This window comes from Papaver somniferum, unplaced genomic scaffold (genome assembly GCF_003573695.1).
Source record: "Papaver somniferum cultivar HN1 unplaced genomic scaffold, ASM357369v1 unplaced-scaffold_137, whole genome shotgun sequence".
NCBI lineage: Eukaryota > Viridiplantae > Streptophyta > Magnoliopsida > Ranunculales > Papaveraceae > Papaver > Papaver somniferum.
This window is the reverse complement of record NW_020622934.1, coordinates 19,891,117-19,916,541: the sequence shown is the minus strand read 5'-3', so window position 1 is coordinate 19,916,541 and position 25,425 is coordinate 19,891,117. Positions and strand designations below refer to the sequence as shown.

The following is a 25,425-nucleotide window of genomic DNA, read 5'->3' as shown; positions in this document are numbered from 1 at the left end:
TTTAGACTTTGGGTATTCTCAGAAGATTGTGGAAATTCCATCATGTAAGAGAGATGGATATATATGAATATGGGTTGATGGAGATCAATCTAAGTAACTAATGATGGAAACAGCCAAATGGAATAATAGTAGAGAATTGGAGGGAAAAATTGTGTTGAGGTGGGTGGTTATGGGTTGATTGTATAAGGTCCGTCGAGTAGTTTGGCTTAGAAGTTGAGCTAGTAACGCATCTGCCAGCCATACCCCAAACTGAAATGGTGCCTCTCAACTGATGCTGCATTCTTCTAGTCTGCATAAAACATAAAATATCAATTAGACCCCAAATGGAAATCTCAAAGTTTGGTGACCTACCAAAGCCTCCCTTAATAGAAATTCTGTGAGAAGTAAGGGTAGTAATGAAGATTAGGTGTTGAAAATAGGTCTTGATAGGGTAATGATGCTTATTATGGTGAAGGGGGTACGCATGGCTTTGAATGGGCGTAGAGAACAAAGCGACATGACGGTTAACTAAGCGCCATAAATGGCAGTTAATGAATAAACTTATGCCTTTAAAAGGGGGGTTTTGGGAGAGGTTAAGAAAAACATTAACAAATTTACTAGAAAAGGGAAGGTTAAGAGAGGTTTTGATAAAAAAATGGCCAGTTCCAGTTCTGCAAATCCGGTGGTTCCTTCCAACACTAATATATACAATCAAGTAAGAAACCATGCATTCTCCTTGGAGATGGAAGATCTACAAAGGTCGAGGGATGATGTTCAGGGGGAGATAAATAGACGTGCAAGTGAAATTGATGATCGTCAGAGAGAGAAGGAAGAAGAGAGGAGGAAGGATGAAGAGACGGAATCTTTGTATGCTGTTTGGTTGCCGAAGCATCTGGAGATATCAGATCGAAAAGCGGAGGAAATTGAAGAAAGGTATCAGAAAGGACCACAATATGGTAGTGCAACTGAGGATGATTCTGATGCAAGTTCTGATGCAGGGTACGAGTATCATTTGGAGGGGATAAACACCAGTGATGAGGACTCAGATGCTGTTGAAGACAGGCGAAGGATGGAGAAGTATGAGGAATGGAAGTTGCGGAGGCGGTTCGAGTTTGAGAGAGAAAATCCCAAGATCTTTGCCAGGACCATGCAAGAAGGTGAACCCAAAGTCGAGAGGCATCCTCTTGTGAGGATTGAGCCCAGAACTGTGTCTGATGATGAATCCATTGCATCTGATGAAGAAGATGATGAAGGAAACTTCGTCTGGAGATAGCGATACTTCTCCTGCGTCATATGGAAGCAGCTGCAGTGAGAGATACAAAGAGGATGAGGATTGGAGTTATGAAGATGAGGATTATTAAGGTCCCCAGTAGAAGCGTCGAATGCAGCCAAATTTTCAGAATTTGAAAAAAGTCAGAAAATGATGAGCAGGTTTTTAACACAGTGGCTTTCTCGATGCTTAAATCCAGTCCTTTTGAACTTATGATGGGTAATGGTAAATCTAGCTTTTTGGTAATTCTCTTTTGTTCTTCTTGTGTTATTGATGTTGTGTTTGGAATTCCCTGGTGATGGAAAAGATGTGTAGATAGTAGTGGTGATGAAATGGATTTGGTCTAGTTTCTTTACGTTTTCAATAGCTTTAATGTTTGGATGTTTCTGTTGAAAGGTGGTCTGTGTGTTTTGGCTTCTAACTATGGAAGAAAAAATGGTACTGTGTTCAATGATATGTTGGTTTATTTGAATGTAATTGTGCTTTTCCTTTTTTCTGAAACTATTCTTGGTACTAGAGGAGGTAAAGTAAATGTAGAGATTGGTGATGAAACTAGAAAATTGATTGAAGAACTTCAAGAACACAGAATTGTTGAAGATTTTTTTGGTGGGAGGAGCACTAATTTTCATTTGAGAAAAAATTCTAGCTGACGTCAGGTGATGCAACAGAGCTTTTTTCATAATCAATAAAAAAGTTAGTTACAAAAGTTAGACCCCATGGAATTTGTTCCAATTTTTGATCGACAGTCCACACTAACTCATAGCATTAAGAAAATAATATAAGATTTTGATTGAGAGTGATGTTGCTGTAACCATTGAGAAAATCAATAGGAAGAACTTCCTTGGAGATCAAAGAACTCACCGCCTCTTTCCAAAATTTCAAGATATCACATCCCTAATTCCAAAATTTCAATTTGCGCCTTTCACTTATGTTATAACTAGGCCTTGACCCGTGAAGTAGCGGCACGGGCCTTGACATTGGTTAATTTTTTATATCGTACTAATATGATATAGCGCTTAATCCATGTCGAAAAGGCGCGGGGATAATTTTTATCTGGATATTAAATGAGGGAGGATCCCTTCACACTATTCGATTCACACTATCTCACACTTTGGAAGATATTTTTCTTAATAAAACTTAAATGGAATAGTATTTGAAGTTAATATTCTGGGAATATGTCGTCTCGAAAAGCGCTACATATCCACAAAAACTGAGCATATTCCGAAATACTAAGCCCTTACGGATTTTAATTTTAACCGTTGAAAATTCATTGGTTTTCGACGGTTGATTTTCAAAGTAGTAGATTACGGAGTTATACCATTTCAGAATGTGCTTATTTTTCGTGGGTAGCTTTGTAAGACGAACATATCCCAAATATTAGCTTCAAATACGCTACTGTTTGGTTTTTGTAGAAAAGATAGTGCCCAAAGTGTGAGATACTGTAAAAATAAAAGTGTGAGGGGTCTCCTCCCTCGTATTAAATTTAACATTTATTAATTATCGAGTTTACCCTCCTTATCATTACTAAAATAAAAAAAAAAACCAATAGATATTTTTACTCTGCGGTCCACAAATCTTTTCCCATGTATACTCATATATGATTTAGTATATAACCCGAATAGTATATGCCTGTAATGACACGGGCATCATAAATTTTCGGTAATTCCCTTTCTAAAATAACACTTCTGATATAAATCCTTTTGTGGCCATGAATTGTGACATTCAATACCCTTGTTTTAGAAAGGAGGGCTACATCTTTAGTATCCAGTACTTCATCTCTGATTTTTTTTCAGTATTAGGGAGGGATTGTGTGTTTACCTTAACTCAAGGAAACTGATACTCTTACTCTAAGCAAAGATTGATGATGTAAACGACGAATGATGCTGAGCTTAGTACAAATATGACAATCAACATTAAAATATAAGTACTTTGTTGCCGCATGTAGGTACACATAACATATGACAAATATATATACCCAAAGAAACTTAAGAGCTGTTATGAGGGTCACACTTCACATTTGATTCATGCACTACTTACAAATACATTTTACATGGATTAAATGATCAACCTAATTGATCCAGGAGTTGTGCAGCTGATTTACTAACATCTTAGGTAAACACAACCAACGAAATCCTATTCACCCCATGAGTCGACTATTGGTATTAAAAGAGTCCAAGACGGAATGCTTCTGTTGTGTTTGTTGAGAAATTTAGTGAACATCTGCAAAACGACCAAAAATAAGTTAAAAATTTGTGTTGGTGAAAAACTAACCATACAGGGCCATTAAAACTTTACCACATCTAAGAATTCCAGAGTTTAGGTGGTTATCCAAACAAAGATTCATGAGTTTTATTTCTTGTAAACATTGAACTCAATATTCAGAGGGATTGTATATATTTGGTCCTTGTTGATTTTTACTAATGACCATGTTGTTGGTGAGTGATCCCAAGATATCGTTATACATCTTCTACGACCTAACTACCTTATCTTTCATGTCGTGTTAACAAACCTCAAATATACTGTCTTCCGAGTTTTTCCATATTCACCGAACAATATGGTGATCCCGAAAGGTCAAGGTATGTACTTCACCTCATGAAAACTTAGCAGAATAATCAACCATGCAGAGATACTATAAGAGATGATATGTTTCACAAAAGACGAAAATAGAGATAACAATTTAAGCAAAATATGTCTCGACTCTTGAATCATCTTAGGAGCGCAGTTCGTTCTTTTTCTTTAAGACACTTTTGGTATTTACTTTACATAACGGCATGGGGTTTAGTCTGCTGATGAACATAGAAACATATGATTTTTGCTTCTTGTACACCTGGAACATCCACAAGGAAGCAAGATATTTACAGCTCAAAGAATCAACAATGGCAAATTTTTGAATTTAGAAAGATTTAATGTTATAAAGGGGCATTGGGTACTAATTGGACGATTAATTGGGGATAAGGAAAGTAATTGGAGAATATTATACTGTTCATGTCGGCATGGTTTTTCAATGCCGACAATCAAAATCGGCATGATTTTTCAATGTCGGCATAAACAGTAAAATATCGTCCAATTACTTGTCATATTCCAATTAATCCTTCTACTAATTTTCTTTGTACTCATTAAATAGTGAGTTTTTTTTTCTTTTTTTTATATGGGTTTTGATACACCCCGTAGATTTTGGTACACTCCCAAACAAACGCAGTCCTACAGTTTATGACAACAGTTATACCATAGATATACCAAAGAAAGACATCCTAGTTATCTCGTCCTTATTACCATGTTTTAAGCCAGAGGTATTGCCCACCCAACTAATTTTTTTACCATAGTGGTTTCTGCTGCAGGACTAACAGCTAACGTAATTTACATTAAAGGGAGTATGCTATCCAAAAATGGACATACGTGGAAAACCAACAACTGGCAGTAGGTAGCCAATTGAGGCTAACAAAGAATTGTGGAATATAAACCACTAAAAAGTGACTCCACCGAGATTTATGACGATTCGGCACGAAAAACGTAAAGATCTATAAGGTGAGTTGTTGTTACACCTGAAAAGATATGTTGTTTTGCCATAATGCAACATAATTTGATGGCAAAGTTTACCTAACTGTTCGCAACATAATACATTTGTAGCTTTTTGTTAATTGCTAGGAGATGCAGAGAAGGCAATAAAATTTTAGACAATAAACGTGAACTAATAAAAATGAAAAAGAATGTTTGTGCACAACTGTTTTCCGTTGTGCAGAGTGTAATCTACACTCAATCGGGGACTACTTTGTGCTAAACTCTTACCCAACCTGTGCGCATGGTATTCTTATCATTTGAATGCTTTTAATACATGGTGTCGTTGCTTACATTTCTTGCTAAATCAAAAAATTAAAATTTTCTAAACCGTACAACATAACTCAAGTGCAGTTCAGTGAATAGTACCCTGAACTCTGAAATAATCATACATAAAGGTCTTCTAAGACAACCATTCACAAATTAACATATAATAAAGTTTGTGAATCCAATGAGTTCTACGCATGAAATGGTTGCTTCTTACTGTAATGGCTGAACAAAGGCAATGCAAGAATTTAAGGTTGAATTTTAGGAGGACATTAATCAACATACTGCAAAGGCAAAAAAAATAAATATAAAGAGTACTTTACTGATCAACATGCTAGAGAATATAAGAAGAATTGAATTCTCGGCCTACCCAAATGGCCAAATGGGTGTCTCAATCTATGCTCATAATTTCTTGTTCAGGGATTCTCGATAAAATGTTATAGATAACGAGATCAAGATGATCATAGCCAGAGAGTAGTGGGTATGACCGTTTGATAAGTATATGGTGTTTATATTCATAATAGATAGATTTTTTTTATTCTATTTTTGCTCTGTGTTCATAATACATGGCAAATGAGTTTTATTTTATTTTTGCTGTGTTCATGTGCCAGTGTATATGCATAATAAATAACACCGTGGTTCTCAATAACATTACACCACATTTTACTAACCAAACACATTTTATAGATAAACAAAGCACGAATTTGGTACCTGTAGCACCAAGAAGACACCCCAATGGGAATATCACCTCTTTGACATTCACATTTGCTGGGTCAAGCCATAGTTTGCTGCGGTACGACAATACGAAACTTGAGATCCAATAGCATGTGGAAGAGTGCACATAATTACCTCGATTAGGATCAATAGCATTATAAACAGCTTTTCATATAAGGCTTTGGGTACAAAATACTTATAAAAGGCTTTGGGTACAGAATACTTATAAAAGAAATGAACACTCTTGACATTACGGAAAAATTAAGATCATCAAGTTCGAGGCATACTTGTAATAGATTTCCTCATAGTAATGATATCAAAGTGTTTTTTTATTGTGACTTTACCATGTTACACATTCTTGAAAAGAACGACATATATACGCTCTAATTTTGATTACCTTCTCTGCATCTCCTAGCAATTAACAAAAAGATACATATGTATTATGTTGCGAACAGTTAGGCAAAACTGTTTTCGGTTGAGTGTAATCTCCACTCAATAGGGGACTACTTTGTGCGCAACTACCCAACCTGTGCGCATTGTATCCTTATCATTTTAATGCTTTAATCCACAGTGTTGGTGCTGACATTTCTTGCTAAATCAACAATTAAAATTTTCTAAACCGTACAACATAACTCAAATGCAGTTCAGTGGATAGTACTGTGAACTCTGAAATAATCGGACATAAAGGCCTTCCAAGACAACCATTCACAAAGTACATATAATAAAGTTTGTGGATCCAATGAGTTCTATGCATGAAATGGCTGCTTCTTACCGCAATGGCTCACAGTCAATGCAAGAATTTAAGGTTGAAATTTAGGAGGACATTAATCAACATACTGCAAAGGAAAAAAAATAATATAAAGAGTTCTTTACTGATCAACATGCTAGAGAATATAATTAGAGTTGTTGTAGTAAACCTGGACACATCTTTATTCACAGTAACTGCAAAAGGAGTTACCAATTACTTTGTTGAGGATTATTAGACATGAACCCGGTTAAGGGCAACATGACGTCTCTTCTGAAAGTGGTAAAGTGGTCGCCTTTGTTACCCTGCATACACAAAATCAATTAAATGGAGAGGAAGGACTAAATTTGGCAGAAGATAGAACCCATATATAATATTATAGGGTAGATAAGAACGTAACAAAAATAAACCAACAGTTTTGATGTTAAACTAATGGGAATAAAAAACTTACATAAGGCACAAATTACGACTGAACAATGCGACGTAATCTCCGAAGAAGCAGAAAAATGATAGAACTGATGGCTGGTTAACCCTAAGATGAGCTGCACATCATGGACAAAATGAACTGAATCACAAATGGCCACCGCAGTTTGGTCAAGACTGGAATTAAGTGCGATGAATAATGTTGTTCTCCAAAATACTAATAAACATGGTGAGAAGAGTTCAAACATTGTGCGAAGTATGGATTTCAGAAATAATACCCAGCAAACAAAATGCTAAACCGTGAAGGTCAATTGTTGGCATTGAAGTTGGCCAGAACCAATGGATTTTTTAAAAAAGAAGTGGTTAATATTATGGGATGTAAAAGGATAAAGAGAGACTTACTGTATATTTTTGTTTCCATTCTTTCCTTTGAATCAACTGCATCTGGTCCAACTACTTATATGAAAACCCATGCTGCTTAGAACTCTAACAACCCTGTAATACCATCCGGAAAATGAGCGATCACACTGGAAAAGTTCAGAAATGAAGTGTCTAAATTCGATGGAAATCATGAGTTAAAAAGATGTAAATTAGGTGATCAAAACTACAGAGGGAACATGGAATTGGTGCTAAGTGATCTTTACTGCAGATATAAAACTTTGTACTGCTTCATACATTCTGAAATGGTTTGGATTGCAAAGCAGTATAATAAGAAACATGATTTTGAAGAACAAACTACTGAAACTTGATATTAAAAGACATGCATGATTGAATTCTAGGTACGAAAGAAAGAACCTTGTTGCTGCTTCGATCCCGAAATTATGAACTGCAAATTAAAACCTAGATAGTTCTATGTGTCTCCCAAAAAAACACATTGATGGTAAATCTGCAACTGACGACAACCCAATCAATACTAAGCTGCCTCTAATTTTTAAAATGAAACGCTCAGATTCTTAATGAAAACAAACCAAATCCCAAACAAAAAGCCAACAAATCAAAATAAATTTGGAGATTCAAATCTGTTTGGCTTTCACGAATACTTCCAATGAATTTGAGACATCGGTGAAATCCATCACCAATATGAATCAATAACTAAAGTCCATAAGAAAGATATTTGAATGATAAGCAAAAGAGAAGATTGAAATGGCTCATGCCGTCGATTTTCTGCAATGATACCGACCCATAATTTCAATAATAATCCCCAACTGATGTTCTTATTCAAATAGTTAGTGTAGGACAATGTAACACCTTGGTGCCAATTAAAATTCAAGTGGTAACAATTATAATCAAAGATTCAACTGGCACAATCTAAGTTTCATATAGAAAAAAATGAGAAGAAACCTAAGATCAAAATTGAGAAGGAAATATATAGAGGTCAAGTTCATTTTCAAGGGTTTAGGCTTATGTTTACTTCTTCGTAGGAGATCCAATAATAATGATTGTTGAGGTGAACTTGAGTGACATCTCTAACCTTTGTTAGTCTGGACAGTCTGGTACCCTGAAATCACGGTGTATAAGCTATAAGAGAAACAACGCTGTGGTACATAATAAAGAACAAAGCATATGTATCTGGTTAAGGAGGAAAGCAATAACAACAATTAGCATAAGCATAAGAAATTCAACCATTATGATAACGAAGTTGGGAAACAACCTAAGATTTAAACAAAGATTCAGGGCGTCCATTTGAATCCCTCGTTAAGAGCAAAGTAACAATCTTCTGGTATGAATCATTTATTGTTTCCCAAAAAATGAAGTTACAGAAGCAATTACCAATCAACCCCCAAGAATCCATCCAGAGCAGTGATCAACCAAGATTTCTAAGTAATATGCACATCTTGATATCCAGAATTATCATCATGAAACCATCTAATTCCTCTAATTTATGATTCTATTAAGACTTTGGAGAATTCTCTACGCAACTCATATGAGAAACTCAAGAGTTTTTGTGCCCATTTCTCTTTCTACTCTCGTTCGCAATTCTGTTTCTCAGTAGTCTAAAACACAAAAGAGAAAAACGTAATACTGTTTAACCTAAGGAAGAACAATAATCAAAACTTAGGTTAAAATTTAACAGACCCTTTTTAAACCTGGACACAATAAACTTAATCAAACTTTTATACAAATAATGAATCAAACCTAATCAAAATTTAAATACAAATAACGAACCTAAATTCGAATTTTTGGGGAATCAGAGAACCAAGACTGGAAAAATCATACCTGTACTTTGAGTTTTGCAATCCCGGTTGATGTGAGAACTAATTTGAGTTTTGCAATTCTGATTGATCTGATAACTAAAACAAAGATCAAAATCACGGAGAACATCCCCTTGACTAACAAAATGGAACCTGCGTTTTCCATGTTTAATGATGTAAGCCAGGAAGACGAAGAATTTGAGGGTGGAGGATTTTGGGACTGAGATAGATATAGAAAACGAATGAGTGCCCACGGTTACTCATTCCTCTCTCTAAAAGCTAAAGCACACGTGCGGGAGAAAAATTTGGTCTGAACAACCACGACCATGAATTTGTCTTTTCTAACAATAGATCCCGACAACTCTTTAGGCAAAGTTATCCAAACCGTGATATGTATTCTCAATAATCATTTCGCTCATGATGTAGCCCACGAGCTTACTAGCTAAGTCTAATTGTTGTCATATGGTGTCGTGTGTTCCACTCGTTTGGTTATTGCCTCGCCTAGGTGCCCATTGCAGAGAGCAGTGGTGTATTTTGTTTTCTTTGCTTAAAAAAATGAAAAATGAAAAATTGGGTTAGGTGTCATATCACCATTAGTTATGTAGCAATTTCCATGTTTGACGGAACATCAAATCCATTTTCCCCCAAATCCTCTCCAACACTAAAAACTGAATCTTTTACCCTTCTTGACAGTCAATTTCTCACTCCTTTTGTAGTAGCAGAGAGAGAGAGAGAGAGAGATCAATGGCGATTTCTCCGGTCTATCCTCATCATCATCACATTTCACTTGTAATAACAAACAGAGAACCCCCATCAGCGCAATTTCTTCGAAAGAAACTCTCACATACTTCTCGATTCCAATCGTCAAGCCGTGGTTTATCATCTCCTTCTTTAAAGCCATTAGTACTGAATTGCTCTTTCCAGAAAAATTCTACTGCAGATTCCGAAAGACTGTTTTCTAATCTCAATCAAGTCACACTCAAGAGAGAACCAGGTAATTTATTAACAATTTCATCTCATAATTAAAGTCCCCAAGTGGTTTTTCAGAAAAAGAAAAAAATTATGAATTCCAATTTATATTTCTGGAATTGAAATTTAGCATCTTTCCCACTTGATTTTTGTTTACAGGGAGCCTTATTAGTGCAATACTTCTAGTTGCTGGCACTACGGTACAACTTTATTACGTTCCATTCTGTTTATTTGAAGCTCAATCCCCCTGCTTGGTATGTTGCATTTATCCGCAGCTGTGAAAATTCGCAGTCACACCAAATTCATAGTTGCTTGGTAAGTGCGAAAATCGCTGTGAATTTTTGCAGTCATTTGCAAAAGCTCATATAATTAGGCTGAGTTCACTGTGGATTTTACGCAGCACCTTTCATGTGCAATGTTATGAATTTTGCTTGCAGTATGAAAATTCTAGCATATCAAGCAGGGCCATAGGTTTGATGTTTTTTATTTTCGGTAAAATTTTGATTTTCAAGTGCCATTAAATTTCTATAGGTAGGTGCAGGTATACTCGCTATTCCTGCGGTGACACAAGAAGCTGGATTTCTTGCGTCAGCAATCACCTGTATCTTCTGTTGGCTTTATATGGTAATGAATCAAGTTGTGAAATTGTATAGCTATTGCTTCGTCTTTATAATTCCAAATGCGTGTAGCCTGGATTAATGCAAAATGCACATTTTTATAATTATACATCTCAAATTGATATCGACCGAGCAGATATACATATAATAACGTAGTTGGCATTCATGAACGACTGGTGGTTACCCCATCAAAGTAGTTTCTTAATGAACGACTCAACGTAGTAATGTACATGTTTACCTCTTTGTGTGAATCACTTAAACTATTTCCCTTACCTTTTTTCTGAAATGGAGAATTGAATGTCCGACATTGGTCTTCCAAGAACCCTCAGAATGCAGATACACGATTTAGTTATAAGTGCACAATTATGTGGATTGTAACTGGACTGGGTATTTAATCATATCCTTCGCGAACTATTTTAATGCAGGTTGTATCTGGATTGCTACTCGCAGAAGTCAACATAAATACTATGTGTGAACTTGGTTCTGGTGGTGTCTCTCTGGTAATTTCATTATACTTCTCTTATTTAGAAGAATTCGTTGGGTACGCTTGTTTTGTGCAGAATCTTGTTTACTGAAACTGGGTCAAACTGAAGATTTTGGTCAGAAATCTTTCAATAACCAGAATAACGTTAGATTGCTTATCATGTGCCGGTTTCCAGGTGTCAATGGCCAAGAGAACTCTCGGAAGCGTAGGTGTTCAAGTTGCTTGGTAGGTAAACATGCCATTGCTAGTTTGTTACTACACAAGTGCGATTTAATTTCAATTCATCGTTAATTTTTCAAATTATTGGGCTGTCATGTCATGGACTTACGAGTGGAATGAATTTCGTACCTTTAGAATTTCAAGTATCTTGTATTTGAAAAATTCATATATTATATTGTAACTCGAGATTATTGCTCTGTTTGTGGTGCAGCTGGTCATATATTTCTATACACTATGCTCTTCTAGTGGCGTACACGGCTCGCTCTTCAGATATTTTGACCAATTTTCTCGGCATTCCCTTGTATGAACAGTAACTCTGTCTCTATATATCATATTCTAATGTAGGAATCAGGGCGTTATTCTTGGGGGTGATGCATTTTATTGGATTTGACCAACTGAAAGTAATGTCAGTTATTGCTGAAAGTTGATAGAAAGTACTATTTTTATTTCAGATGGGAGGGCGCAACCCTATTTTCATTGGTTTTGGGAAGCATTTGCTACTTTGGAAGGTTGGACTTATGACTTTCCTATATACTTCTATATCTATGCACAGACATGTATAGGTCAAAAAGGGTGAAACCTAAATTCCGATACATTCTTGACAAGAAATGACCTTATTCTATTTAGAAATTGTATTTGAATACATTTCTTTTGCAGCCAGCGGTTTATAGGTGCAGTTAACGGGGTTCTAGTAGGAAGTATCGTCGTTTCTTTTGCAGCCCTTGTGGTAATTCTCCTTTCACTTGTGATAACTCCATAAATTTTCAGTTTGATGCCTCCTCCTCAACTGAACTCTGTTACATTTTTCTGTTGCGGCATATTAATTCTCAATCAATCAACAATTACCTCATAGTCCACTATCTTAGTTACAGCAGTTTATCAATGAAAAGTTCTGTAGTTAGTGCTGTGTTAGTCCGACGTGCCTTAGCGCAAGACTTGAAATTCTTCTGTCTTTCATTCATGATTGTCCTAATAGTAAGGACTATGAAGAACTAATATGTTACACAATGCATTGTATTTTCTTTAGGGAGTGGCCAGCGGTGACCTGCACTGGGAAGCCCTTCTGCGTGCCAATTTTGAAGCTGTTCCGCTAAGTATACCAATAATAGCCCTTTCGTTTGTTTACCAGGTATTTTCTCAACCAAATTTTACTGTCACATAGGAATAATTCGTTGAAGGTTATGTGATAAAGTAAACTTGCGTCATTTGCTATTTCCAGAATGTGGTACCCGTTCTTTGTACAGATCTGGAGGGGAACCTATCAAAAGTAAGGTGACTATTTTTACAGTCGCTCTACTAAATTATTAGGGTTCATAAGTTACCATTGTCTATGCATGCTTACTCTCAAGTACTCGTACTTCAATGGCCAGAATTAAAAAGACTGGTCCATAACTAAGATTCAGAAACTGGAAAAACTCAATTTTTGGTAAAGTTCCTCCAGAAACTAGTGAAATCAGCCCAAGCAACTTTCACAAAAATAAACTGAAAAATCTAGTTAAGTATTATATCACATGGACAATTTTTTTTGAAGTCTTCATAGAATCGAATAACAGGCGTCAACATACACCGTCAGATTCGATGAATCATACATGTCGCGTAACAATGTAACTAACCTGCAATTATGTCCGGGACTGGTACTTTTACAGAACTGCGATTGTCCTAGGTACAGCTATTCCTCTTGGTCTGTTTCTCGTCTGGGATGGCGTGATTCTCGGAACCATTCCAAGTCCTGAAGTAGGAATGGACAAGATCAGTGATCCAATACAGCTACTAAGATCTAGCAATGGTGTTGTTGGGGTAAGTGGCCTGTGGTGTCATTCTTGAATGTTTCTCTTGCACTCAAACTTAAACAGAACATCATAGTTTTTGGGCGGGATCTTAAGCAGTCAATAACCTATTTTATTGTACTGTGATGGATGTGATATTTCTGCAGCCAATAATTGAAGTGTTCTCATTTCTTGCGATTGCTACATCGTACATTGGATTTGTATTGGGCCTTACTGATTTCTTATCAGACTGTAAGTTGGATCCCTGTTTTATCTACAATGAATAAATATGGTACCAAAGACAGACTTCTAATCCTGGAAGCTGCGTTCGGTAAGTTAAATTTTTCCTTTGTTTCATGATTTGGAATTTCCAGTGCTGAAACTCCCTTCTGGTCAGAGGAAGCCGTTACCTTACCTGTTGACACTATTTCCGCCATTGGTGTTATCGTTGCTCGACCCAGAGATATTTTTCAAAGCGTTGGATTTTGCAGGGACATATGGAGGTAGGATACATCTTCGCTTCTTATGTTTATGTTTTGCCTGTAATGTTCTGGTCGGGTGCACCAAAACGTTCAAACTCTTCATATCAAACACTAGATTTATAAAATGATGGAACATTGATGACCTGGACGCTTTATATGTGATGCAGCTGTTGCATGGTAATATGTCGTTTTATATCCCGCCATTCCAGTTCCAGTATTTTTCTGACACAATAAAGTAAACTTTGGCTTGTAGTTTTAGTGTTGTTTGGAATTCTTCCTGCTGCAATGTCCTGGTCAGAGAGGCAGTCAAATTCAGCTCAGGCACAAATCACACCTCGACTTGTACCAGGAGGCAAAATCACCCTGGCATTTATGATCGGAGGAGCAGGCTATGTAATTTCTTCAGAGATACTAGAAAACTTGGGGTTTCTACTTCACCCATGAATAGCAACAGTTTTGAGCAGGGTTAACAATAGCCTTGGAGTATACGACCTAAAAAAGTTACTGTATCACATTGAAGTTATTGTGTAGTATTTGTGGTGATTACGTATAAAATGTAATATGAGAGACAATTTTGTCTGCTATGTTGTATAGAATGTAACCAGTCATGCGTGTTACTGAAAGATGCAATCAAGATTGTTTAAACTGCTGTCTCGGGTTAATATAAGAATTGAATTTGTCAGGAATGAGAATGAGGTTGCGAACTGTCAAACAACTTCAGGGTGAACTATATTCGTTGGAGCCAGCTATTGACTAGATAGCCATCTACATCACTGGACAGTTAAAACTGGAAATTCATCTAGGCGCATGTGAAGAGTTTCTGAGTTCACATGCTACAGCCCCCAAGTAAAACATTCAGAGTACCAACCAAATTTCCGAGTAAACACACTAGCAATATGCATACAAGAGGAGACTAAACCGAGACAAAAGGCATTACATTTGAAAAGAAAAATATATTTCACATGTTCGAATATCTATATGCTTCAAATATATAAAATCGTCTTACACTTGCCATCTTTTTTTTGTTCCTCGTTGTCACCAACATTTCCTTACTTTTTAAACCACCCTGTCGCAGAAAAGAACTTTTCAATTGGATTTTGTTCTTCTTTCTTGATCACTTTAGTGTCTTTTACTTCATCATTTTTAGTCACACTAACAATTTCTTTGTCGTCGGACTGTTCTTCTTCTTCTTGTTGTTGTTGCCTTATTTCGTCTTCGTTTTTCTTCATATCCATCTCTAATACTTCACTAAAAAAACTAGGCAGAGTTGTTGCATCTTTCTTTTCGTTCATCTCTTCTTCATTAACGTCTCTTTTTTCAACCATCACGTCGACGTCTTTGTCCATCTCCTTGATTTCTTTCTCATTTTCTTTTTCTTCTTCATTGCCAGTACTGCTTTGGATGCACATCCCTTCGTTTCCAGTGAGCCGGTTATTATTTGTAGCAATTTCATCATGTGAATTGGTGTCAATTCTAATCTCTTTCTCAACAGCTCCATCGACACCCAAATCGGTGAATGTAATATTAATCAAGAAACTCAATATCAATAGCAACTGGGATAATGCCCATTCCAAATGCGGCACTCGTTGTATTACCGCTGGTAATTTGTCGGCTGCATTGTCAAATTTGACCGGCAGGGTTTCGATGACTTGTACGAGGATGCCGATCTTGTTGAAGATGTAGCTGGATGGAGGGAAGACATTCTCAACAACATTTGCAGCATATAAGATTCGATCATCTGTGTAAGAGAGGATTGCTAGGGAGTGATTTTTGATTGTGTGAACAATTGGCCTCACAACTCTACCTAGTTTTTGTGCTATTGTGCCAACTGGGTTAGGCAGTAGTTCTGCTTTCTTGTAGGCCTTGGAGGCTGTTGTCAACATTGCATTTCCGGTGGTATGGAGAAGACCAAGTCTTCTGTCTGTGTTTCCATTATTCTCCATTTTAGATAACCTAAAACAAAATATTTAGACAAATTACTTATGCTAGATTATAGAAATTTTGGTATCAGAAACATCTCGCCTTGTGCTATACAATGTTAGAACTGCTAAAGTTTCTTGGGTTTACAGTTCAGGGGCGGAGCTAGCTTGGAGCATGGTTGTGGATGCACAGCCAGCCCAACTGACTCCCTAGCTTAATACCTTTAAAAATTGGGCTCCGAAGCCCATGCACATTCATATCGAGAATTTGCCTCCCACATAAAGATTTAGAATTCACCCCGATCGGTAATGCGTGGAATCCGTGGAATTGGGGGCACCCATGTCCAACCCACCAAATTGGCGGGTGCTGGATTTTAATCCATATCAGTCCATCATCGGCGGATTCAACACCCGTGAATGGGCGGGATTGCGGATTGAATGTGGGTAGACCTATGGATTTCATATTTTTATAGAAAAATAGGTAACATCGTAATAAAGAATAATTTATATGTTAAACTCCTCAAATCGAAAGAGTGTTAAATTATTGAAACAAAGAAATGTTAAATTGAATGTCAGTTGTTTGTGTGGTGAATCCCCCAAATAGCCTTCAAAGAAAAAAATATCCTTATATATGTGCTAATTTTACCATTTATTCCTTAGCCTAGCGGGTGTGAACGTCCAATGGATTTTGGGACTTGCACCCGCACCCAATATACATGGAGCTTTTAGAAATGCGTCCATGACCAACCCACAGATGGCAGGCTAGATATCCTGGGTGGATTGCCGGGTTGGCCGATGCATGCTCGCCCCTATTTTGTGACTTGTAACTCGGATAGTGTTGCAAGTCACAAATCCGAGTAAGTCGTTAAGTTTTTTTACTTGCATTTGTGGGTATCTGACTTGGAAAAGTCAGATATAGCTTGTACCCGAATTGTTGGGCAAACTTCTGATTATTTTAAAAAGATTCTGTAATTTTATCATTTCATACTTTTTAGTCAGATGTAACAAATTAGATTTAGATATAACATTCGAGTCATAGTCCGGTGTGCCATATTTGGATGAAATAATTGAGTCAAGAGAAAAAAAAATCTTGTTAGCCAGCCGATGAAAAGAAAAAAAGATATTGTTAGCTAGCCTAAGCCAGAAGAGGTCCGTGACTAAGGTCTTAAGTAGCGGTCTTGTACCTAAGATTAATGGAAAATGGGTCATTTGTCCAAATATTTTTAAAACACGGTTTTAATGGACGAGTAAAAATTAGTATGGGTGAAATGGACACAGAACAAATAGCAAGGATGAAACTGGATTCATCCTGGCTTAAACTTAAAAAATAGCGAGGATGAAACTGGATGCATCCTGTGTAAATTAAAAATAAGAAAAAGTATTTGAAAATGGGCAGGATGAAACTGTTTACATCCTGGCTATTTTTACATTTTTGTCCATTTAAACAGTATCAAAACCTAGATGTCTTTTTCACCCAGAAATTGTTGATTTTGGTCTTTTTAACCAATTTTGTGTAAGATTAACATTAACATAGACCAGAAGAAAGAAAAAAAAAATTCTAACAAATATCTCCGATTTCACAAACGGGAAAAAACTTCTCAGTTTGGACAAATTTCAAAAAGCGCTGGGAAAAGTTCTTCTCCATGGCTTCTTCTTGTGCCAATAGAAAACTACTTAATTTCAAAAACATAAATGAAAAGATAGAAAAGCTTGGACAAATTTCATACCTGAAATATCTGTGAAAAGGATTTAGACAACGAAACGAACTCTAAAAATTGATGGTTCATTTCCAACGCCGCACGCTCTTTCTCAGATGTGAGACCATCACATCTTATACATTAGGTGGGTGTCTCGAAATTATTCGCGTGAGTTGTAAAAATAAGACTCCATGATGCTGGTGGTACCCCTTATTCCAAAATACTTCACTTCCAGATTAAACTAACAGTCTAAAGTAAACTAAATAATACTAATATTAAGCTATAAGCAGGGAGAACGACCAGTTGGTAGTAATCATAATGTGATTGAAGCAGCAAGCAGGTGATCTTGGAACTAGAGAGACTAGATGTTCACTTCCCAGTGCCAGACCAGACCAGACCAGACCATTTGTAATATAGAGATTTTTTTTTGGTCAAAAATGAACTTAAAAACAGCCCGTATTCCTCGTCCCAGAATCCTATTCAAATCAAAAATAGACATGATAAAAAGGATAAAATATGATAAAAAAAAATATTGTATTGATAGGGGACGTATCTAACAGTATATTGCTGCGAGTCTCCTGTCCAGGTCATTGTTTCTGTTTTGTTAGGATTCACTTATCTTATTAGACTCTGACAAAACTAATTAACAACATAAGTAAATCCTAACAAAACAGAAACAATGACCTGGACAGGAGACTTGCAACAATATACTATTAAATACGTCCCGTATCGGGTTGCCCCATTGCGATAAAATTCGCCTCGAGTTTACCTTGTTCAATCATAAACATATGATCACCACAAGAACCAATATTGATAACACATAAAGCCTTTTTAGGAAGCATTCTCTTTTCCTCCCTGACCTGTTGTCTCTTGCTCGGAAGCAGCAACATTTTTGTTCCCCTCCAGTAGAACTCATAAGTATTTGCCTTGCCACGAAACAATGCATCCACATCATACTGCCATGGTCTCCCCAAAAGAACATGGCACGAATCCATTATAATTTTTATTTTATATATATACATAACTATATATAATGGTTAGATCTTGAACAAACATGATAATCACATCATAAGCATAGTTGTGTTAAAAATTAAGAGTACCTGAGGATGCCATTGATTGAATCCAATATGTCCTCCAAAAACACACCTAGCACAGAATAGTTGTAGAACTTTTGGTTTCTCCTTCTTGACTCTTTTTTGTGTAATGAAATAATAATAATTCATAAACCCTATTCTGATGGTAATAGAGCTCCTTTTATAGGTAGAAGGAGGACCAAGGTTCATAGGATTAAAATTAACATTCAATCTCATCCGTCCATCAAGGAAGAGGGAATATGAAAGGATCCCAAAATATTCTTACATTAATATTTAGCATCAAGAATATATTTATATATGTATAAATATTCTCACATTACATATTTAGCATAATTCATAATTAACCAAGTTATTGCAGGACCAAGAGTATATTTATATGTGTATATATATTCTTACATTCTCCCACTGGTCCATGTGATAATCTATTTAACGGTTAATCATAGAAAAACATAAGCGCGCATAATTGCTAAACAAATATAATGGCTAAACGTAATACCTGAACCAAGTAAATTACTTATGCGAGTCATGGTGGTGGCACGTTGTCTTGTTATCAACATGTTCCCTTCCATGTACCACAACACAAGAAAATTACTTAATCATGCCTTAAATAGGGATGTCATAATGGTCCAGTAATGTCTTCAAAAGAAAACAATTTCTGTAACATTCATCCAATAACATAAAAGTATACTAAAATGGATACAGAAATAAGTTCAGAATAATAACAATAATAAGATCTCAATAAGTGTTCAAACATAAGCAAAAGTCTAAGTGAAACTAATTATTTGTTACTCCATCAAGACCCATGTTTCCAACATGTTCCAGAAAAGTCTTGGGAGGTAACGCCTTCGTAAATGCATCTGCAATCATAAGTTTTGTGCCTATGTGTTCAATGAACAACTTTTTTATCTGAACAGCTTGCTTCACGCATAGGTACTTTAGATCCATGTGTCTTGAACCCTTAGTATATCTAGCGTGCTTTGAAAAAAATACTGTTGCGGCATTATCACAGTAAAGTTTCACAGGTGCGGAGGCAAAATTTAGGTCTCCAAACATTGAGATGAAATTCCGCAGCCATGAACAGCGATTTGTAGCCTCATAACATGCTACAAATTCAGCTTCCATTGTTGAGCCAGTGAGAATAGACTCTTTTGCACTTTACCATGATATTGCTCCTCCAGCTAATAGAAAAACATATCCAAAAGTGCTCTTTCGAGTATCATTACATCCCATGAAATCAGAATCTGAATAGCCAACCAACTCAAACTGATCTGACTTCGTAAATGTGAGACGATGATACCTTCGTTCCTTGTAGGTACCTTAAAACTTTCTTTGCAGCTTTCCAGTGTTCCATTCCAGGATTCACAAGGTATCTTCCCAGCATACCAACTATATAGCTGATATCTGGTCGTGTGTAAACTTGAGCATACATTAAACTTCCCACCACAGAAGCATAAGGGATTTTATCCATTTACTTACGTTCCAGTTCATTCTTAGGACAAAGATTGAGGCCAACTTGTCTCCTTTAGAAACCGGAACTATACTTGGCTTACATGCACTCATCTCAAATCTCTCTAGAATTCTTTCGATATATGCTTTCTGTGAGATTGATAATGTTCCAAGTGATCTATCACGAGATATTTCTATCCCAATCACATAAGAAGCTTCACCCATATCTTTCATTTCAAAATTCTTTGATAGATATTCCTTAGTTTCATGCATAAGGACAAGATCACTACTCGCAAGTAGTATGTCATCGACATACAATACCAAAAATATGAACTTCCTCCCACTGATCTTGAGGTATATGCATGGATCTACAACATTTTATTCAAAACCAAATTTTCGAATGGTTTCGCTGAATTTTAGATACCACTGCCTGGAGGCTTGCTTAAGTCCATAAATTGATTTCTTAAGTTTGCAGACCATGTGTTCCTGTCCTTCTAAGACAAAACCTTCAGGTTGACACATGTAAATATATTCCTCAAGCTCACCATTAAGAAAAGCTGTTTGCACATCCATTTGATGTAACTCAAGGTCATATTGAGCTACTAATGCCAGAATAATTCTGAGAGAGTCTTTCTTTGACACGGGAGAAAAAGTCTCTTTGTAATCAATGCCATCTTTCTGAGTGAAACCTTTGGCTACAAGTCTAGCTTTATAACATTGAATATTTCCATTAGCATCGCGTTTGGTCTTAAAGACCCATTTACAGCCGATTTCTTTGTGTCCTTCAGGCAATTCAACGTATTCCCAGACTCCGTTATCATCCATCGATTTTTTCTCTACTTTCGTAGCATTAATCCATTTATCAGAATTACTACACTTGATAGCTTGTGAATAAGAAACTGGATCTTTCATAATCCCTAAATCAAAATCTAATTCTTGTAGATAAACCACATAATCATCAGAAATGGCCATTTTTCGTTCTCTATGAGATCTTCTTAAGGCTGGTTCTTCTGATTGTTCTAAAATATCTTCATTGGAAATAGTTTCATCATGAAGCTCCGGTACCGTTATTTGTGTTGCTCCCTCATTAATAGGTTCAACAACCGGAGGAGTCACAATATCTGTAGAAACCTGAGGTAAAGGGATTATTACTCTGATTTCTTGAACAGATTTTTCTTGCACCGGTGTACTCACACTAACTTCTCCATCCTTAATGAATTTTGCATTTCCAGTTTCAACAATTCCCATACTATTGTTAGGACAATAAATAATATACCCCTTGGATTTTTCAGGTAAACCAATAAAGTGACCGCTAACAGTTTTCATATCCAATTTCTTTTCTTTGGGATTATAAACATTCGCTTCTGCTGAACAACCCCAAACTTGCAGGTGTTTTAAACTAGGTTTCCAGCCCTTCCACATTTCAAAAGGAGTCTTTGGAACTGCTTTGCTTGGAACTCTATTTAAAATATACACAACATAACAAAGAGCATACATCCACAAACTTAAGGGTAAACTCGCATGACTAATCATGCTTCTAACCATTTCCATTATAGTACGATTTCTCCTTTCTGCTACACCATTCTGCCAAGGTGAACCTGGCGTTGTGTATTGAGCAACAATTCCAAGCTTTTGAAGAAGTAAAGCGAAAGGTCCAGGATGTTGTCCTGTTTCGTCATACCTTCCATAATATTCTCCACCCCTATCAGACCTAATGATTTTCACCTTCTTTTCTAATTGCCTCTCAACTTCGGTAATGAATTGCTCTACAGCGTTCACATCTTGAGATTTATCATGCAATAAGTAAAGATAACAGTAACGTGAAAAATCATCAATAAAGGTGATAAAATATTTTTCTCCTCCAAAAGTTGGAACGTCGAAGGGTCCACAAATATCTGTATGTATTATTTCAAGGAGTTCTGAACTTCTTGTGGCACCTTTCCTTGTGTGTTTTGTCATCTTTCCTTTAATACAATCCACACAACTTTTATAATCGGTAAAATCAAGGTTCTGTAGAATCCCATCTTTTACCAATCGTTGAAGCTTTTCACGAGATATATGTCCCAACTTCTTATGCCACAAGAATGAGGAATTACCCTCAACATGTTCAGTTCTATCATTATGATGCATGGTTAAATAGGTTCCAGGTATTGATGATGAAGATAAATTTAACTTATAAATACCATCAGAAAGATAACCAGAACCAATAACTTTAAAATCTTTAAACAAACTAAAACATCCATTGGCAATTTGAAATTGAAAACCTTGTCTATCTAGTTGAGAAACTGAAATTAAATTGCGAGAAATAGTTGGAACATAAAGAGTGTTTTCCAAATCAAGAAAGTATCCATGATCTAGAATCAAACGATAAGTGCCTATAGCATTAAATGGGGCTTTATTGCCATTGCCCATAAAAAGGAAGTTTTCATTCTGGTTTGTGATTTGGGTTGAAAGGTATCCCTGCATCGAATTAGAAACATGAACATTAGCACCAGAATCAAACCACCATGATAAAGAAGATTCTTTAATAGTCAAATTTGTTTCAAAATAACTTACGAATCCCAAAGTATTACCTTTCTTTTCGAACCATTTTGACGCTTAGTGCAATCTTTCTGAAAATGACCAGGTTTCTTACAGAAACGACACTTATCGTCATCTTGTTTTGCCTTCTTCTTTTCAGGTTGACCAGAATTACTCTGTGGTGCTCCCTTATTTCCCTTTGCAGGCTTACGCTTATTGTTCACTCCTAGGTTGACAAAATGTGCTTGATTAAGACCTTGCTGGTTTAGCCTAGCTTCCTCTTGAACCAACATGTTTGCCAATTCATTTGCAGTCCACTTTTCCTTAATAGTGTTGTAATGCACTTGAAAAGAAGCATATTGGGGTGGGAGCGAGTTGAGAATGAATTGGACAAGAAAGTTCTCATCCACAGTTAATTTCATCTCAGTAAGCTTAGCAGCAATGATACGCATTTCTATCACGTGCTGGTGCATTGACCTGACACCGGTATACTTCATGGTTGTCAGATCAGCCATCAACTTCCCATCTAGAGACTTGTCCGCTGTCTTAAAGCGTTCCTTTACGATTTCCATAAAGTCCTTAGCATTTTTAGGTTCGGGAAGCGATCCTTTAATGTTTGCATCAATGTGCATTCGCATCAGCTGTATGCTCAGCATGTCACTTCTCTCCCACTTTTTCAAGAGATCCTTATCTTCAGGGGTACTCTTATCATTCATAATTGGCTTTTCAATTAGGAGAGAAAGGTCAATATCCTGCACACCCAAAGTGAACTCAACATTCTCTTTCCATTCTGAGAAGTTGGTGCCATTGAAGAATGGGATAGAAGAAGTATACGAATGCAAAGACTTAGAACTAGAAGCTGTAAAACATGACAAAGATACACAAAGTCAAATTCACACATATACAAATTAAGAAACTCATGTGGGTAGAATCTTAAATAAAACAACAATCATGTCATAAAGTCATAAAACATTCGCACATATATAAGCAAGGAAAGACAAACATCTGTGCACATTATGCCTTTCATGGTTACATACATAGTCATAATATTTATTCAAACATGTGAATTAGAGTTACCTGTGGGTAACTTTTCATTCTAATATGTATGACTAAATAGCTAATTTCTTTATGTTTATATATACAAACACTTGAACAAACATCTCCTGTGGGTGATAGTTATTCTTATGTGATTGCACAAAACGATGTTGACTTACAATGACATGTTAATATAGCATAATACTTTAGTATCACTGTGGTGATAGCTAAAGAGCATACAATTCATACACTTTGGTGATCTAAAACATGTTATAGTTATTACCACACAAGGGCTATACATGTTCATATCAAAAAACCAAAATAAAAAAAGTCAAAAGTCAAAGTCAACATGCGAAAGTCAGCAGTCAAAGTCAATGATGAAAGTCAACATTTGAAGGTCAAAAGTCAAACAGTCAAGTCAACGATAAAACTCAAACACTCAGTCAAAGTCAGACAGTCAGTCAAAGTACAGTCAAGTCAACGACGGAAGTCAAGCAGTCAGTCAAGGTCGGACAGTCAAATAGTCAAAGTCAGACATTATGGTCAACAGTTTTCTTAATGTCAAACCAAGAAGATTTAAAAAAAAAAAAACTTATGGGCTTGTCCAAAACAAAACCCAACATACATTTCATGTTTATGTTATAGTTAAGAAATATTAAACCAAGCCCAATAAACTTTCATAAACATCATAGTGAGCCCATACACATAAACTTTCACTTTTCATAAACGTTTCATCTTCACATACCCGTAGCCGCATACTTCGCATATTAAACAAACGTTTTGAATACTTTACGCATGAATCAAACAAAACAGACTTTTATTCATGAACTAATCACATCATCATGTTATATCACGTCAAGCAAAAAATCATACGAGATCATATCATCTTCAATCGGATGAAACAACACATCAAATCTTTCTTATATGTTATAAATCCAATAATCATAGAAATATATCAAGCTATTACAGGTGAGCCCATATTATAATTAACAGGATCTTAAAATATATATATATATATAACCGCATGATTTATTTGCTCAATCAATCAAAATTGAATATCAATTAAGTAAGACAAAATATTCATATTTATAAATGGTATATAAACATAAATATTAGTAATCAAACAGACATACTATTGATTGATATAAACACAACAATTACACACAAACATCAAGGAAAATCATGGAGTTCTAAACCAGGCTCGATGCCAAATATAATTTTTATTTTATATATATACATAACTATATATAATGGTTAGATCTTGAACAAACATGATAATCACATCATAAGCATAGTTGTGTTAAAAATTAAGAGTACCTGAGGATGACATTGATTGAATCCAAATGTCCTCCAAGAACACCCCTAGCACAGAATAGTTGTAGAACTTTTGGTTTCTCCTTCTTGACCCTTTTTTGTGTAATGAAATAATAATAATTCATAAACCCTATTCTGATGGTAATAGAGCTCCTTTTATAGGTAGAAGGAGGACCAAGGTTCATAGGATTAAAATTAGCATTCAATCTCATCCGTCCATCAAGGAAGAGGGAATATGAAAGGATCCCAAAATATTCTTACATTAATATTTAGCATCAAGAATATATTTATATATGTATAAATATTCTCACATTACATATTTAGCATAATTCATAATTAACCAAGTTATTGCATGGACCAAGAATATATTTATATGTGTGTAAATGTTCTTACATCCATGTCTATCACCTCGCAAATTATAGTGTCACGGTAAACCTTTCCAAAAGCAAAGGGAACTTTACAGACCCGTTCAATTCTTGTTTCTAACCCGGTTTTGATCCATCCAACTCGATAAGGATGGGGGTGTGGTTCCGTTGGCAAACCGAGTTTTCGGACAAGCTTCCATGATACAAGATTAAAAGTCACAACCTTTTTCCAGAATAATGCCCTTAAATTCAAACAGTTTGTTCCTTTGGGTTTCTTCTCTTATTTTTGGGGTAAGGAGTATTTTTCCTTTATCACCTTCACATTGCACCACCTTCCTTACCACCAGAACATC

At 36.0% G+C, this 25,425-nt stretch overlaps 2 protein-coding genes and 1 long non-coding RNA gene across 18 annotated transcripts; 1 reads left to right on the top strand and 2 right to left on the bottom strand.

The window, feature by feature from the left end:
• Positions 1 to 3,189: 3,189 nt before the first annotated feature.
• Positions 3,190 to 9,403, bottom strand: LOC113334814. Of its 16 annotated transcripts, none has more exons than XR_003352977.1 (7): positions 9,171 to 9,403; positions 8,605 to 8,947; positions 8,365 to 8,451; positions 7,749 to 7,845; positions 7,356 to 7,448; positions 6,982 to 7,072; positions 5,038 to 6,835 (listed from the first exon to the last, which is right to left on the bottom strand). It is a non-coding gene; the product is annotated as an uncharacterized LOC113334814 (long non-coding RNA). The 16 variants fall into 16 exon arrangements; XR_003352976.1 differs by having other exon boundaries at positions 7,749 to 7,839; XR_003352965.1 differs by adding an exon at positions 3,190 to 3,469 and having other exon boundaries at positions 5,783 to 6,835; positions 7,356 to 8,451.
• A 439-nt stretch (positions 9,404 to 9,842) lies between these two features.
• Positions 9,843 to 14,368, top strand: LOC113334903 (tyrosine-specific transport protein-like). The gene is made up of 14 exons (XM_026581129.1): positions 9,843 to 10,139; positions 10,274 to 10,314; positions 10,646 to 10,738; positions 11,157 to 11,231; positions 11,391 to 11,440; positions 11,646 to 11,735; positions 11,887 to 11,943; positions 12,092 to 12,161; positions 12,462 to 12,563; positions 12,654 to 12,706; positions 13,081 to 13,231; positions 13,368 to 13,452; positions 13,575 to 13,703; positions 13,936 to 14,368. Exons 1-14 carry the CDS (start codon positions 9,890 to 9,892, stop codon positions 14,124 to 14,126), a joined length of 1,437 nt encoding a protein of 478 aa, XP_026436914.1. The 5' UTR covers positions 9,843 to 9,889; the 3' UTR covers positions 14,127 to 14,368.
• A 247-nt stretch (positions 14,369 to 14,615) lies between these two features.
• LOC113334904 lies at positions 14,616 to 17,466 on the bottom strand. The gene is made up of 2 exons (XM_026581130.1): positions 17,329 to 17,466; positions 14,616 to 15,635 (listed from the first exon to the last, which is right to left on the bottom strand). The coding sequence occupies exon 2, from the start codon at positions 15,623 to 15,625 to the stop codon at positions 14,732 to 14,734; it is 894 nt and encodes a 297-aa protein (XP_026436915.1). The 5' UTR covers positions 15,626 to 15,635; positions 17,329 to 17,466; the 3' UTR covers positions 14,616 to 14,731.
• Positions 17,467 to 25,425: the final 7,959 nt, after the last annotated feature.

Bases quoted from the DNA above. Each gene is read 5' to 3' on its own strand.
- LOC113334904 (XM_026581130.1), bottom strand. From the start codon at position 15,625: ATGGAGAATAATGGAAACACAGACAGAAGACTTGGTCTTCTCCATACC.
- LOC113334903 (XM_026581129.1), top strand. From the start codon at position 9,890: ATGGCGATTTCTCCGGTCTATCCTCATCATCATCACATTTCACTTGTA. The intron at 10,140-10,273 runs GTAATTTATTAA...TTTTGTTTACAG, and splicing joins CACACTCAAGAGAGAACCAG to GGAGCCTTATTAGTGCAATA. The intron at 11,736-11,886 runs GTATGAACAGTA...TTTTTATTTCAG, and splicing joins AATTTTCTCGGCATTCCCTT to ATGGGAGGGCGCAACCCTAT.